The 17353-nt window shown below is 43.0% G+C and overlaps 1 protein-coding gene across 1 annotated transcript in view; it reads right to left on the bottom strand.

Annotated features, from left to right (window-relative positions):
• The window catches only part of Epha4 (EPH receptor A4), a 131363-nt gene extending 116818 nt beyond the window's left edge, over positions 1–14545 (bottom strand). Inside the window, exons 1-3 of the mRNA XM_076866630.2 lie at positions 14430–14545; positions 11331–11398; positions 6293–6956 (exon numbers count right to left, since the gene is read on the bottom strand). Coding sequence (XP_076722745.1) covers positions 6293–6956; positions 11331–11398; positions 14430–14520 — 823 coding nt within the window. The 5' untranslated portion in view covers positions 14521–14545. The remainder of the gene's footprint in view (positions 1–6292; positions 6957–11330; positions 11399–14429) is intronic.
• Positions 14546–17353: the final 2808 nt, after the last annotated feature.

The following is a 17353-nucleotide window of genomic DNA, read 5'->3' as shown; positions in this document are numbered from 1 at the left end:
GGGAATGGGAAGTTTGATAAATGCGGACAAGACCAGTCATTTTCAAACCACCCATTCCATTACTCTTCCCTGTATAAATGGCCATACCATAGTCCCTAGAATCAACAAAAAGCCTCTATTCTGAAATCTAACCCAAAGGCTTTCATTGTAGAAGAGAAACTCATCAAATAGCTCACAGTATTACCATATTTTTAATTAACAATCAAAAAATCAGAGTAGCAATTTCCACCTAGTGTGTGGTTAGTGACTCTATCACTGTGCGAACTCCTTTAGGCATGTGCCTATGTATGTGTCAGTCATAATAGCATATGATTCAGTATCACCAATTTGCAAATGTGGACCTGAGGTTAAGGAAGTTAATTTAGTGGCTACAGTCACACATTGGGTTCAACTAGAAATTCAACCCATATCTCAAACTCTAAAAGAAGTCCTTAGCCATTTATACTATGTGTTCACTTGATGTGCTACAGAGGAATGTTCAGGCAAAGAGATGATTCACAAACACGATGAAAATAGTTAAGATCCAATTGAAGGAGGAATCATAAAATAGGACCTTGTTAATATATCAGTCACATTCAAAGATTTGGGTATATCATGTTGACTTTATAAAGCATAACACCACCAAATAAATGTTTAACATGAAATAGGTCAGAATTCCTTATGCATGTATTTATTTATTTATTCATTCATTCAATAAACATTTAGAAAGACTCCATATGTTACATAATTGTTACTCATGTTACCAGTTTTGATAGACCCAACTGCACTTATTCACTCATATTTTCATGAGGAAATTTTACTAAATTCATTTGCTCAAAGATGAAATCAGAAAACTTAAAAAGCAAGATTATCACTTAATGTTTTTTTAAAAAAAATGTTCAAATTAAACTGTTTCTATAAAAATATTACCAGGATTGGGGGTATAGTTCAATGGTTGTCTAGTATGCATGAGACCCTGGGGTTAAGCCTCAGCATCACACACCCCCAAAAAACCCCACTTTCCCCAAAAAACAAAACTGAAAAACAAACAGAAAACACTAAGAAAACCTACATAATCTACCAATAAGGGAAAAGTCAAATAAAATAAGGTACATCCTTAACAGACTACTGATCATCATCAATTAAGCATTAAAAAAAGCTATATTCTCTAATATGGAATGATTTTCATGATAATAGTCAAGCATCATAAAAACAAGACAACAATTAAAATAATGACCCTGTTATTTTTTAAAGTATATGTACAACAGTGTACTTGAGTTATCTGCCTAATAGTGAAGAATGGTAACTTACAAAGTTGGAATGAGAGTTTGTGTAGGAAATGGAAGCTTCGCTTTCTACTTTATAAAACTCTGCACTGAAAAAGTCTTCTGACATGCATACAATACTTCTGTAATATCAAATTCATCAAATAAATGCCCCCCCCACAAAATAATAAGTGGTCAGACTTATATCAGGGCCACCTCTGCTCTGCTGTGGCAACTGAAAAACCATTTAAACAGTATTTTTCCTAAACGCTCAAGTGTTAAATGAATGATTATGTCTCAATTCAGTTTTGAAAGGCACAAGGAAGCTCAGTTAGACTAAAATAAGTCATCAAATCTTAAATGCCATATTGCAAAAATCCCTGAGATGATTCTTACGTGATGCTTTAGAGAACCCCAAATAGAGACCATCTCATGATTCTCACTCACAAAAGAAATCTGGTCACACAAAGAAGGAAAAAATAAAAAAGGATAATAGAAGAAGGACAATAATTAAGCCCTGCTCTTCTCATAGATAAAGAATGACGTTTTCCAGTGATCACAGTCATGCTTCAAAGCCAGAGATAAAAGCAGCCCTGTGATTTGGGCAATTGATTCTTAAAGACAGGATTCAAAGGTAAAAGAAAAATTTCAAAAGTGGAAGGGATATGAAACAGCGTCTCTCTGAATTATGTTTTAAATGCCTCCTTTCTGTTGTTTTTTTCCCTGTGGTTCTTCTATAGTATGTTAGAAAAAACCAAGTAATTATTATTATTATTATTATTGGACACAGCTACAACTCTCTCTTTTCAGAGCATATATTTAAACTATTTTTATTTTAAAGTAATCAAATCATTTCAATCTTGTTCATTCTTCAAAGCACTTTTAATAAGACACCTTTTGCCGATATGAACACATCGTACATGTAATAGATAATACAGGTTCAAGGTAATGCCTCAATTATAGTAAAATTATATAGGCATTTTATGTTGCTGGGGATTAAACCCAGGGTCTTGCACCTGCTAGGCAAACATTCTACCATTGAGCTACACTCCTAGCCCTGTAAAATTGTATATTTTAGCAAGTTTCGATTCTTGTGTAACTTAATTTTGTCACAAGTATGATTCTTCGGCCTTAAAAATGACTGTATAAGCATGCCTTCTTTGTACTAGCATTATTTTTGTGTACACCCACCCACTGAAAACATTGCTTATTGATATTTCCAAAGAGTAAATAGGGGCCTCTCATTTAATTTTTTGGTATTTTAATTAAGCAAGAGATAAGTTACTGAAGAATCTTTTCCTCTTTTCCTTCTGCTTACTGTTTCTAAGGTATTGAAAGTGACCCCCTAAACATCTGGCACATTTCCTAACTGGGGGCAAATGGGAGGAAGACACTGGAGTTGGATTTGGTTTCTTTGCTTTGACAGAGTGATGGGCCCTGGTAACTGGACCAGCACAGTTAAGTTTCCTCTGCACCCAATCACTATGCAAGTGCTAAGTGCAGTCACACAATCTCCTTGAGAGGACAGACAAGTGGCTAAAACTCTTTGTTGCCCTCTGAAACCAAACCAAATCATTTCAGAAAATGCTCTTCAAGAGCACAATGAACTTGCAGCTGCTGCGGGGCCAGGCCCTGTATCTCCCTGCCGCTCTTGACACCTCTGCATCCTTCTTCACATTAGCATGTACTGCTGGGCATAGGAACTGCAAGAGGAAGTGTAGTTCTGTCCCCAGGTCCCTTGATGACTCCAGTGGATGACCAGGGTTAGATTCCAACAACAGCACACCCCAGGCCCCCCACCCGCCCTGGCCATTTTCACCCAAGGATCCTTTGTCAAACATTTTAGATCTTAATCAATCTTCACTCTGACCTCCCAGACCCCAAGGAAGATGGATGAGGAAGTAGGTGACCTTTCACCTGTTCTTCTATTTGTCCTGCCACAGTGGACCCATTGAGAAGACAATGGGGAGGAACCTGCTGCCAGAGTTCTAAAGACTTGGCCTGGTCTCCTTTATATCCCTCCTTAAGCTGCCTTTACACTCCCTTTCTTGTCCCTCCCCCAAATCACTTGTCACTCTTTCAAAGGAAAGTTCTTTTTCTTGCAGAGCAGAGAGAGGGAGGGATAGCCACAGAGAGAGGGAGAAATACTCTCTAAATATCACTTTCAATATGAAATGGGAAAGTGGTCATTTTGATTTGTTAGGTAAAGGGTAGAGGGATTCTTCCTATCTTTAGCCTTGACTTTGGAGAGTGACTTTTATTATTTCAACTCAACACCCTTAAAGTCAACATCTATGACCTTGAGAAGGGCAGGTGATAAAAGAAATGTTTGTGTTCACACTTATTTAGTGTTTTATGTACTACAAGATGACGTTATCAATCTTCAATCACAGACTCCTCATAGCTAGTTTGTGAGTTAGAGAGAGATCTTCCCATCTCATTTTGAACAAACTAAGGTTCAGGGAGCTTAAGAAATGTGCCCAAGGTCATCCAGCTAACTAACCCAACTCAGATGCATTTCCTTGGCCCCACATTCTTTCTACTATGCTCAGATGCTCCTCCTACACCAGTAACCATGTCAAGTGCCAACCATTTTTATTACTCCTGGGATTTTTACGGTGTTGGGTCATCTTTTAAAAGTCTCACTAAGCTTTGGAATTTAAAAAAGCCTTGTCTTTCAAGTTTTTCCTTCTTCCCAAAATTCATCACACACTTTCACTTGGTAGAAATAAAAACAAATGAGTAAATGAACTGCAAGATTTTGTGTAAGATGTGTCTTTTTGAGAGAGCTAATAATTTTATGAGAAAAAAAAAAAAAAACGAAAATCTCAGTAGCATGTATGAAATCTCTGAAGGTTCTTAAAATTGGCTTAACAGAACTTCCCCTTGCATTAGATATCTGGGCTTGTTAGAAACAGTTCACTCTTAAACGGACTGGGTCTGAACCATGGAGCCCCTCCCCTTCCATGAATCACATGATTAACTGGATTCCCAAGATGATTTCCATAAAGCAAACCACTAAAATGTTCAATTGCCTTTACATCCACTTCGCCCTCCATCTTTTTCTCTTTTCCTTCTAATTTGGGTTGTAAAAATGTCAAGGAGTTGCACAATGTGGCAATGTATGAGTCACTGGGCTCTATGACAATTGAAAATCAATGGCATTAGTTACAGGGAGATGAGCTAATGCTAGAAGGGTGAGCTTTTTTAACAGGAAATGGAAGACAATGTTGGTTTTTTAAAATATATACATTTCTATAAGAAAATTTGACATGGAAAGATGGACAAGTCCCAGTCTTAAAAAAAAAAAAAAAATGGGAAGGTAGAATATTTTACTCTAAAATATGATGGAGGTGTCATCGACCCATTCCTGCTAGACCACTGGAATTTCGCTGCCAATAACAATATGCTCACATATTTTCTAATATTGATGCCAGAATATTCTTCAGAGTTTCAACTCTGTACAGCTCATCACTTTTGCCAGGTCAAAAGCAAATAAAAATGCAAGAAGTCAATCTTTATAAAAAACTCAAAATTCCAACTTGCAAATTTTCAAGTTTCCTTTTACACTGAAGTTAGAAGATAGCCAGGCTTTATTCTGTTTTATTTACAATGAAATTAAAGGACAGTCACTGTTAGCTACTTCTACAACTAACCATTAATGGCACTTTGGGAAAGTATAAACCATGAAAGGAGAAATGTCTACATTTATAATGAAGATGAATTATCAAAAATGCAATTTTCTTTAGGTTGTGAAGGCTGGCACCCAGTCAATCAAGTGAAATGCCCCATTGTTAATCCCACCCTGTCATTAAGATGGTTGAAATGCCAGACAAATTGTTTGGCAGTCAGTTATTTCAGGCTCTTTAATCACCAAATCAGATGAACCATGTGGCAATCCAATCTACAGCTCCACAATCACCAGAAGAAAAGATTAGGGGGATCTTTTCTATAGGTGGGACTAAATCACAGTGCAGCTGTTTAGTAGTAACCATCACCACCTAGGCCAGGGTAGTATCAGACTAGTGATAACCACTGAAAATAAACACCAAGCAAGACAAAAGCTTAAGATAATTAATTTTTTTTTTAGACTTAATCCACATAGAATATAAACAATCCACAGATACTTGGATTACTTTCATTCCTTACTTGAATATAAAGCTGCCACCAAGTGAAAGACTTTACAAAATCCCCAGTATTCTGACAGAGGGAAATAGGCAAGATTGAATCATGTCTACTGAACTTGAGGTGAGAAAAATCACCTTAGTAATATGTGAACAGCAATCAACATGATGAAAACTACATTATTTTTCCAAAAACGTAATTACCAAAGTGAATCACAGTTTACTCTTGTCTCTGATCAAATAAGATCCTTAACTTTATTATAATCTCCTAAGAGAAATGAAGAGGTCTTTGGTCAAGATTTAATTTCACTTAGAGACTCTATCTAATGGGTGTTCAGTAGAACAGAATGAACTGGAAACACCACGGTTACTACACTTTATTGGGCCACTTCTCCACTCGCCCACAAGGCAGAAAGAGTAAAAAGACATGGACTTTCTTCACACAAGGTGATTTTACAGAATGTCAGGGAACTGAAACAACACAATCCTAATTCCACACTCGAATCATTCATGCACATGTATTTAAGATGGAAGATATTCACCAACTTTGTCATTTGACCAACTCTATAGATGGGAAAGCTATGTCTCAAAAATGTGTCCACCTCTTTGAGTGAGGATCAATCAAGCCCCCTTCTTCAGCTTGTTCATTTACATTTCAGAGGGTGTACCCAGCCAGTTCAGATCTAAGTGCCTGTTAGCAAATGTGCTTGGCCTTGGGCTGATGACAGCAGCATCATTTATTTTGTCAGTATTAGAGATGTCTTAGCCTTGCCACCTGGAGCTATAGCACTTACTCATTAGATCCCTCTGTCCCACCACATCCCACAGGGGCTGCTAATTACTGGCTTTACTCCATTTAGTCTCATCTCGTATTTAATTACGTGCACTAAGCCCTCATGAAAAGTACAATATGGCTCTTCTTACCTTGGCATTCTCCATTTTGCTCTTCGTGCCCAGCATTACACAGGCAGTTGCCAATGGGTACCAGCCATTCACCATCTGCCCCACAGTACATTTTTGGCACATCCTTCTCTTCTGAGTTGTTGACACAGGAGCCTCGAACTTCCACCAGGGAAGAGGTATCAGCCCCTGTGATGGTGTCTGGAAACTGCGCCAGGTTGCGAACCGTGAGTGGACACTTCTTATAGAACACTCGGACGGACACCAGAGCAATGCAGGCCCCCACGTCCTGAAAAGCCAGGTAAAACCCCTTTTTGCTCAGTGGTCCTACATCCCGGATCTCGGTGTTCAGCTTCATGATTCTGTCACCTATGTCCACTTGGGTGAAGCTCTCATCCGCAGCAATGGTGTCAATCTTGGCAAATTGGCTCTCCCTGATGAAACGCTCCTTATCGTTGTCTGACTCATAGTAGTACAGATTAAAGGTCTCCTTGCAAGTCCCCATGACGCCCGGGAGACTGTTGCAGTCCCTCAGGGTGAACTTGATCTCGATGTACACCCTCTGAGCCCCTTCTCGCGTGATCCAGTCAGTTCGCAGCCAGTTGTTCTGGCTGGGCTCCATCACGTTGCACACCTGGTAGGTCCGGATGGGTGTATTCTTTTCATCCATGATACTCACTTCCTCCCACTGCAAAGACCCAGAGGGAATGCATGAGTTACAAAGTCTCCTCAAACAGGGAATTGCTAATTCTATTTTATTCCCATAGGACATGGATCATTTTTGTTTCAGTAATTTAGAAAACTACTGAGTTCCAGTCCTCATAAATAAAGCATCTCTTGGGAGATCAATCCTTTTTTTTTTTTTTAATTATTGTTTTGCATTTTTGCCTAAAATCCAGAAGCAATGATGGATTTACTACTTGTGGGTTCTCAGCAGCTCCTTGTGGTGGTCTAACAAACTCACATTCCTCTATTACAATGGCTACAATTTCAAGTGGTAACAGTTCAAATTTGTTCATAAACTTAAAAAAAAAAAAAAAAGAAAGAAAGAAAAACAAACAAACAAAAAAGAAAACAACAACCCAAACTAGTAAGTATGTTATTCCAACCACAGAAACAGAGACAGGCAAATTAAGGGCAGGAAGAGTAAAGCTTGCCAAAGGGAGACAATTATCAGTTAATTAGTGTTGCTCCTGTCAGAACTTTGCTCTCTAATACCTAAAAAAAAAAAAAAAAATGTCAATTGATTTTTTTTGGACATCATCACTACTATTTAAAGGGGAAAATAAATTCCCATCATTTTGGTTTCGGTGATCCTGGCAAGACAGCAAATACGGTTGCATTTCTCAAAAATACAGTGTTCCACTAACATAAAAACTTTTCAAGACCATGCTTTCAGTTCAAAAGTTTGCACGTGTTCTTATTTTGAATGAGACCCATAAGGAAACTAGAGTGAAGACATGTTTTGCTTCTAAATCTTCAGCAGATATTGAAAATAAAACTGTAAGTGGCATTCATGATGAGAAGCCCAAGGAACGTAAAGGAGGACTCCAGTGTTTCCTTTGCCTTCTGCTTCCTCACACAAGGATTCTTCAATGGTGGACAATCTGAGTTCAGACTAACTAAAGTGGCAATTTCACTTTCACCATAGCTTTAAAAAGTAATTCTAAAAGCAAGACGACAGTTTGGGCTCCTATACTCTGACTTCTACTAAGTTGGTAGGAAGTCTCCAGTTCCTCATTAACATCCACAGCAATGCATTAATATAGATCTGGCATAAATCAGCTTAAGTACCTAACACATGAATGTAATTAGAAGAAAAAAAGATAGTTTAAAAATTTGTATTCTGCAATAGTTCCACTTAAAGCTCCATTCAATCCAGTGAAGTGCACAGAACCATAATGTACCTTTTAACAGGTTTCCCATCTGTGCATTGGAAAACTATTAATGGATGGAAATGTTGCTATGGAAAGGGCCATAATCCATAAAATTCTGTATTCCTTTCATCTTGCTGCCATTATGAAAGTTGGAACTGGGAGTGGGGGTGGTGATTAAAACTGCTTTTTATCTGGTAAGCAATACATCACCAGTAATTTCCTTGTTTTGGGAAATTCATGTAAATCCAAAAGAAGATCCTGCATCTTCCAAAAGACCTGCTCAGCATGTTTCTCATCTCAGAACAAAGGGAAAATGGAAGGACCCATTTCTCAGTGAACACAGAGGTATTGTCATAGAGTACATAGAGGATAATTCAGGTCTAGTGTGAACTTTCCAACTTGAGCTTAATTGTCTAACCACATTGATTAGTTCACCAGAACAATGACATGCCTTCCCTTAGTTTTGTATTTTACAATTAGCATGAGCGCCTCAATATACTCGTTTAAGTGAACACTGCTAAGAAATCAGTTTGGGGTTTTTGTTTTTGCTTTTTTTTTTTTTTTGTTTCCTTTGCCGTCAGGACCCATCACTTTCCGTTATTCTCCTGTTCTGCATACTTGTTCTGATGGACAATGACTTGTCTCTGACTCTGTCTCATATCTTACTTAGTGGTATTATCAAATCAGATTTCCTTTTAAAAATAACACAAGTAGCAACAACCAAATGTCATTATCAGACAACTATCCTAAGTTTCTAGCAAGGATGTGAAATGTTCTAACTATAAGTAGAGATTTTAGACTTTGCTCTCTATTACCTAAAAAAAAGGTCAATTGATTTTTTTTGTGTGTGTGTGTGTGTGGGGGGGGCACTATCACTACTATTTAAAGGGGAAAATAAATTCCTATCATTTTGGTTTCAGTGGTCCTGGCAAGATAGTAAATATGGTTGCATTTCTCAGTATTTTTGAGTAGTTGAAGAATAGTTGAAGACTCAGTATTTTTTACCCTAACTAGAAGGAACTTTTAACAATCAATCCCTAGTTGGTACATACCCAGTTCATCCTCTACTCTAAACCTAAAAAGTCTCCTTCAGTGATAAAATCTAGAGCTTTCTTAAGTGTCATAATTTGACATAATTTCTCAATGATGGCTATGTCTTTTGGAATGACTAATTCTCTTGTATACTAGTAGAATTTCATTTCTAACTTTTAATAAGACTTAAATGTTATACATCTATTATTTAATGAAAACAAAAAGCTACCTATATCAGCTTATAGAGAGGTCTGTTTTATACAGTAGGTATCATTAGTATTTTTTAAAATTAAGACTTCATGACAATTAAAAGAAGTTTTGATTCTATTAAACATAACCAGGTACTCTTTCAGCAGTTCTTTGGGGGAGCTGAAAAGAGAGCAAAAGAAAGCGGGTGGGGGAAGAAGGAAGGGAAGAAAGGAAAAAGGAGGACATTTGTAGCATAGTAAATTGCAATAAAAGCTTTCTGGAAATTGGATAGACCATAGGCTGTCCTCTCAAATGTGTCCCTCCTAGTTTTTATGTAACTCACAATCTATTTAGTGAAACAAATTAGGGTCAAAATCATCCTAGATATATTAGCTCTTCAAACCTAAGAGCAAGCAGTAAGAAAAATAAGACTCATTAAATTTATTAGTACAAGTAAGGGCAACTTCCACCCTCAATTTTGCCAGAAGCACTAATCCATTTTAACCTATGGGGTAACATGCCGGCTAGAGCCTGGGAAAGCCCAGCCTGAATCAGTGACCTTTCCAGAGTATAGGATTAACAATGAGTCTGACTCTCACCGAGATAACGCTGTACCTTTCTTCACATTCAAAGGATGAGGGCAATTGCCTGCAATCAGTGGTGAATACAGCTTGTCTACACCACCAGAGGCCTGCCAATCACTCTCCCTCCCCTTTAAATCATGGTTTTGGGGACAGACTAGAATTTTTCAGCAAAGACCAATCCAAGGGCAGGCAGTCAAGTTCAGGCAGAAAAAACAGGAAGGCAAGGCAATCTTCATCTTATTGCAGATGGATTACAGGCCCTGCTTTGAGTCTTCATTTTTATGACTATTTTTTTTTTTTTTTTTGCCCAGTCTCATTTTTGAAACAGATCTTCTATAATAGTTCCTATGAATCCCCCGCCCCAATCATTTATTGTTTACTCAATTGCTGGGTGTGAGCCCCCATGAGGGGTGCTGGCATTACAATTTTCTCCTGGAAGAGATTCCTAATCTTTCTTTCCCATTGTTTCTAATCAATGGACTCAGGCAAAAACCATCAAACAGGTGAAAGTTGGATGATTTGCCTAATTTTTAAAGGATACAACAGTCATTTTAAGGTGGCAGAAATCAGACCTATGGGTCCTATTGACTTCTTTCCAAACCTGAGTCATCTGGACTTGCTATTAAGGGGGTTGGGAGAATGTGACCATAGACCCAGGAATATTCTGTGAATCTTCCCATGGAGGTCTTGCTACAAATCTGAGAAAAAATGAACAGGAATATATGCTCTTTCATACTTTATAACCTAGCCTCTCTCACCCCTGAAGATTCAGATTCCAGGCACTCAAACTTTTCACATTTAACACTAACAGTCTACATGCTCCGGGCTTCTCTGCATGCAATATGCCCCTGGCTCAGGCTCGCAAGGCTTTTTCTCAGCCTGTAAAAGAGAATAGCAACTGATTTAAGGTTGTAACAGTGAGGTTGGGAGCCTCCCGCCACTTATATGGGGCAATTAGAAATGTTTTCTCTCTGGTATTTCTATTTATTTGTTTTTTCTAATCTGGAAGCAGAACAATTGCTCTAAAATTAACCCTGTCAGGACTCCATGCCCATCAGAGTAATAGGCATAAATTCTAATTTGGTCCCCGGATTGTATTTCTTGTTGGTATTTTAGTTTTAAAAAGGCATCTAAGTCTATTCCTCCACCAATCTCCTACTTTTGAAACCCCTTTCTGCCCTTTTGGTTTCTAGTTCTTCCATGACAGTGCTATCCAAGGGAGTATAGGATTTCTCCAACAAAGCCTAATTCACTTCATAGGCCACAGCGGAAATCTGACCCCCTCACCACAATCACCAAGAATCAAGCCATTAGGACTTTCAGAAACTTGCTAATCACTCCTTTTTTACTCTTTCCATCAGAGAGCAACTCAGAACTTACCCCTCCTTCCAGAGGGCTTGCTATCCACCCAAGTTCTCCCTGAACGGATCTGGAATCCAATAAAGTGACTGCAAAAGAGAAAAAAAAAAGGAAAATAGATTAATTTCCAATTGCAAAAAGGCAATAATACAAAAACCATTTGCCTGAGCGTTTCCATATGTGCTCAGGGTGTGCATATCCAACTATGATCAAAACCTAAACTTGGTCTCACTTATGTAAATAATCATTACTCACTTGATCTTCTCCCCTCTTTAAATCTACAGGTTCTTATTTATTTAACTTGCATAACATTTAAAATTCCATCCCAGGTCTCAGTTGATTCATTTTCCAAAAAGGGTGAATAGTACAATTCGAATTTCAAGTACAATTTAAAAAACAAATACATCAATGTAGGGCAGTAACACTCCGGAGCAAAATTTGCATTCATCTCTGTCTGGTATCTACTAGAAGTATTTGTTTTTGCAGGTTTCAGATGACCATATAACTCCTCATCATGGTGACAGAGCCATAAGTGAATTCTATCAGAGAGTATCCAAAGGGTCAAGGAAAAAACTCTCTCTCCCCTGACACCCCTCCCCCAAACAAATAGGCTCTGGAGGTGGTATCCCCTGCTTTTTAAATATCAAAGTTTCAGGAAGAGGCAATGCCAGACACGTTGAATTCGAATGCAAATGCACTCAAGTATTCTCCTTCCCCGGGTCTTTTGGAGGACACTCGGAGACCAGCCTACCACTGCAGAGAAAAACACTGGTTTGAATTTTAGGTGTGGAGTGCTGCCTAATGGATATAGGACGCCTGTGCTACAACACCTAACGAGTGTGCCCCAAAGCTTAGGGGGAAGGGAGAGAGGTGCATACAGAGCTGCCATACCCGGTTTAGGCTGGAATAGGGCTAGGTACCGATGACATTGAAAGACGCAAAGAATTCGAAATCTCTCCACATTCCCTTTCCCACCGCTATCTGCAGGCCTGGGGGTCGAAAGGCCCACCTCAAAGGAACCACTGGGTTATTAATTTGATCAGTGAGACAGGCTCTTCAGGCTGGGGGAGGGGTGGGAATGGAAAGCCTCCATCCTTCCTCATGCGCACCCCAACTCGGTTTCACCCCCAGGTTCCTGAATTCTACCCATTTCCCCTCTCATTTAATTCACAAACTAAGGGCATTAAAATCACTTTCCCTGGTTTTCTTGAGGAGCCTGAAATCCTGGGGTGTGTTAATTATTTTAAAATGTAGAGCCTTCCCTGGGTTGCTCCCGCCGGGGGTTGAGCCCCCCCACCCCCACTCTCTCTTCTCTGTCCCTAGAGAAAAGCCTGCTACATCCATTTGGATTTATGTAAGGTGGATTAGGAACACAAAGGGAACAATAAGACCCAATTTACAAAAAAAGGGAGGGAGTAGAAAGGGAGGGTAAAAGGGAGAAAAGGAAACGTGATGGGAATAAAAAGCAACAAAATGAATTAATTTTTAAGAGAAGGAGGGGTTGGAGAGGGGTGTAAACCCCCTCCCCTTTCATTCAACATCAGCCCACGTTTCCACCAGCGCCTTTTTGTGTAAGGCTCCCAAGTTTGGCTTCCAACAGAAAAAGCCAGGGGGTAAAAGGTAAAAATAAAGAAAACAGTCTCTACGTCTGCGATGTGAGGGTAATCTTAGAGGACGTCCGAACAAGTGCGCAAAGTAGCCAGGAAAACCCGAGATCCAGAATTCCGTTCAGGGGGATGACCCTAGAGCCCGAGGCGAGGCGGCCACGGCGGCTGGGGTGGCAACTCTAGGCGCGTAGGACGCAGGGGAAGATCGGAGAGGACAAGAGAGCGCTCCTTTCCTTCCAAGCAGTGTCTGTGGGCAGGTGTTTGACTCTCTCTTGGAGCCTCCGTCTGGAGAGCTCTGGGTACCGGCTGCCCAAGCGAGGCTAACTAAGTTGGTTTTTGGCTCCCTCCTTCGGAACAGGGAAAATGATAGTTTGCGCAGGGATGTATGGGCTGAAGTCTGGGGAGACAGAGATGGATGAATGGCTGGATGGATGAATGTGGGAGGAGGAAGAGTAGATAAGACGAAAGCAAGGCTAGATGCACGCAGGTTGGAGCGTGAGCGTACGTTTGGACACAAGCACACGCACTCGGGGCACACGCGCACGGGCAAATCGTCCGCGTCCGCGTTCACGAGGGCACTCTCTTCCTTCACGCATTTGTGCGCGCACATACACAGACGGTCATATACACACTCACGCAAACAGCTGCCCTTTCTCTGGGCCCGTCAGAAACTAAACCATCCTCCACCCTAACCTCTTCAGAGACATGGGCATGTACAATCCTCCCAGCACGTCGGAATAGACGCGCAGAAAACAGCACACAGATGGGGTGCCGTCGCTCATGTTTCCTTTAAACTAGCCAAATGTACTATTCTGGGCCGAAAAGCAAAAACTACGTTCAACTTGCTGGCGGGTTCCCGGGGTTGAGAGGGCAATCTGAGGAGCTCAGGGCTCTGGAGGTGGTCAATCGCACCCCTAGGGTGTGGGGCTCGGCGAAAAGAAAGGTGTCTGATGCTTGTTGCTAGAAATCAGGTCACAGGCGCCCGACGAGCCGCGCCACGACCGCTGCCCTGCGAAGGCCCGGCTGCCGGGTCCCGGGAAACGCATGGCTTGGGAAACTTTGCAGAAACCAGAGCTCCGAAGGCTTTCTTAAGAACCCGGGAGCACTAAGCCCTCACTGCATTCCGGGCTTGCGTTTTCCCCTTGCCCAGGGATGGTAATGGGGGCGGGGGTGCATAATTTTTTGTTGTTTTTTCAAATCCTGCCTTGGCTCCAGTGCATCCCCTCGGGGCGCCTCCAGCCTCCTTGCCAGAGGATGCTGATAAACTTTGGCCTTTCACTACAAACTTGGACAGCCCCGCCGCCTGCACGGGTCACGGCCTCGGGGCAGGCTACTTGGCGTTTTTCCATCACCCTTTCGCGAATCTCTTCGACCTGAAACCCTTCTCCAGGGTCGGGACGCACCGCTCACTCTAGGCTCCCTCCACACCAACCGGCCCTACGCTACCGAAGACCATTTACCCGCGGATCGTCCCCAGTCTGTCCCCGATCCAGACAGGCTGCTTCGTTCTTACCTTCATTCGCCGGGTATACCCTGGAACCGGTGACAGCGTCGCAAATCCCAAAGAGAAACGAAAAGAGAACGAAATAGAAAATCCCAGCCATGGTTCGCCGGTGCCAACGCTGCTCCTGCCGCTTCTATCCCAGTGGAATAAATGCTTAAGTTAGGAGTGCAGCAGGCTGAAGACATTGCCAAGAGGGCGGGCCCTACCCGTGACGTGCGCACGCCAGTCCAAGGCCGGAGACCAATGGTGGTGCAGACTGGATGGCCCGGCCTCGCCCCTAAGCTCAAGCCCGCCCCGAGGCCCCGCCCCCTCCGGGCTCCGCGGGGCGTACGGTCTCCCGGGGTTGGAACCGGCCAGCTCCGCTGGGTTCCCGCCCCCGCGGGAGCGTAGCAGCCTGAAGCTCAGACACCAGGGTCGAGCCCCTAGACGGTGGAGGGAGATTCAAAAGACTCAATTGACTGTGGGAACCCGAGAAGAGATTGGCAGCCTTCTTTCCCCTCAACGGACGGTCTGAGATGTCGAAAAAGGCCCTTACTGAAATAAAATAAGTATAAAGTTGACCTGCCCTTTTGCTGCTGCTCCTTTCCGAGGACCAGCGGCTCCGCGTCCCGCCTGCACCTCTGGGGCTGCACACTTCCTCCTGCAGGCCGCCTCCGCTACCCTCTGTTTCCTTGCCCTGTTTTGTGTCTTTTTATGGCGCTCCTGCGTCTGAAATGCTTTTTGGGGGGAGTTTCGTACCTGGATTACTCGTTTCTTCCCTACTTTCCCGGCAACCTAGAGAGTGGGGACCAAGTCATCCCCAATCCAGCCCCTAGCAGGGCTCCAGTCACTGCCTCAGAGGCTTAACCCGATGACTTCTAGCATCAGGGAAATCCTCCCTGGCCGGGTCCCAGCGTTCACACCGAGCGTCTCACCGGGAACCCGGACTGGTCTCTCCTCGCAGCCAGATAGCCGGACACGGTCCTGGCTACAGGGAACCAATGTGCGTTTTCTGGGGGAAGTCCCTGGAACCCGATTTAGCAATTTCGGGACGCAGTGGACCAGAGCAAAGGGCATGTGAGTGCTAGGACTTGCAGCTGTGCGATAACGCAAAGGAGACTCGGAAGGGGCCCGGAACTGCTGCGGTTGCTGGGCGCTCGACAGCTTCTCTGCGCTGATCCGGACACTTCTCCCAGCCCCAGGAGAGGGTGGTGAGCGCCCAGAAGCACAGAACGCGCCCCGCTGCCCCCGTCTCGGCTCCACGGGTATCGCTGTCGAACCCTCCGGGCGTGCTGGCACCTCTGGGCCGTGGTCTGTCCCCGGAGGCTTAGGTCATGAGCGCAGCCACCTGAGCGTCTACCGGTGACAGAAGCTCGGGCAGTTACCCGGGGACCAAACCCCAATACAACTGAAAGCATCCTCCCCGGAGGTGTGAAGGGGACTCTGATTCTCAGTGAAAAGCCTCCCTTTCTTCCTCCCAGGCCGCCTCTCCTCTGGTTCCTCCCAGGGCAGGGCCGGGTTTTCCTCTGGAGTCTGGGTCCCAGCGGGAGTGCGACTGCCGAGAGGTGGCGGGGCCTTCCAGCTCGGGAATCGGCTCTTTGTGAACCAACCGCGCCACCTGCCGGCTAGACTCCGACCTGCGCTGCCCGGGAGGAAGGGTGAGCGGACAAAGACCGAAACCAACTGCCCGCCCCTCTGGGAGGTGGGAAGCGTCGGTAGACTTTGGTAGCCACCTGCCCACGTTCAGCCCACTCAGGCCACTACTAGCGGCGTGGTGGCTGGAAGAAGTCCTTGGAGTCCTATCGCTCCCCGCCATCCAGATTATGAAAGATGGACTTGGAAAACGTTTCAAGGAGAAACAATTGACATCCGAGGGGCTGCTTGAGTAGCTAGCTGCTCTCCCTAAAATCGAAAGTCCGAGATGAAGGGCGGCGTTGAGGAGGGAATAGACCCGGCGTCACTGGCCGCAGTTTTAGGGCACTGGCCTCGACAGCAGATCCTACTTCCCTCAGTGGCTCAGACCTGCGCAGACCTCGACTGACGACGGGAGCAACTTTTGACTTTTAAAGACCAGCGCGCTTGGCTAGACGCCGGGCAGTCGCTTTGAGTCGGGGGCCTGGAGGGACAGCTTGTGCGGCTCTGGCATTTTGGCTCCTTGGTGAAACACCTATGAAATGTCTCCATCTGGGAAATGGATTTCAGTTTATTGTAGCTACTGATTTTACCCAAGTAAAAGGGGGGGTGGGGATATGCACATATGATGTGTGTGTGTGTGTGTGTGTGTGTGTGTGTGTGTATAAATTATTTAAAACAACTTCACCAAGTCCCTTTAAGGATTGCATTTCTAGGTTCTTTCATGTGCCTTTCAGAATTTTACAGGAAAAGAAGATGAGTATTGGTCCCTGTCATTTGGCACACAGATTCAAAAGAGAAAAGAGCAATCCAAATTCTTCTTAAAACATTTTTTAAACAATAGACGCTGGTTGTTTCTCTGCAGGAGTTGGAATATTGCATGTATCTGTGGTTGAAATGGAAAACTGACTGCCTACATCATTAAAAACAGAAAAATTTCTAAAACATGTACCATCCCCACCCCCCAGGATATGCACACTGAATATTAAGCAAAGTCTTTTTCCAGCCACAGCTGCCTGGAAGCAAGACATAATTTGCTAGGGTACATTCACTGATCCCCCTTTTTCCTGTTTTTCATTTTAGGGCTCAAAGCTGCCCAATAATCAGGTGAACCAAGAAGCTGGATTGCTGACTGGGAAAATCTGCGCTCCAACTTCCCTCTGTAAAGCATTTCTGGGCTGCAGATTGGAAATGAACTGCTGTTCATTGTGACTACCTGGAGGAGGATTCTTCTGTTCTCTGTGATTACTTAGAGGGGAAAGACTTCTAACCTAACAAACAGGATTCCTTCTAAAAAATAAGATAAAAATGGAAACACCATC

This window comes from Callospermophilus lateralis, chromosome 9 (genome assembly GCF_048772815.1).
Source record: "Callospermophilus lateralis isolate mCalLat2 chromosome 9, mCalLat2.hap1, whole genome shotgun sequence".
Taxonomy (NCBI): domain Eukaryota; kingdom Metazoa; phylum Chordata; class Mammalia; order Rodentia; family Sciuridae; genus Callospermophilus; species Callospermophilus lateralis.
The sequence above is the reverse complement of the archived record's forward strand: the minus strand, read 5'-3'. Positions and strand labels throughout refer to the sequence as shown.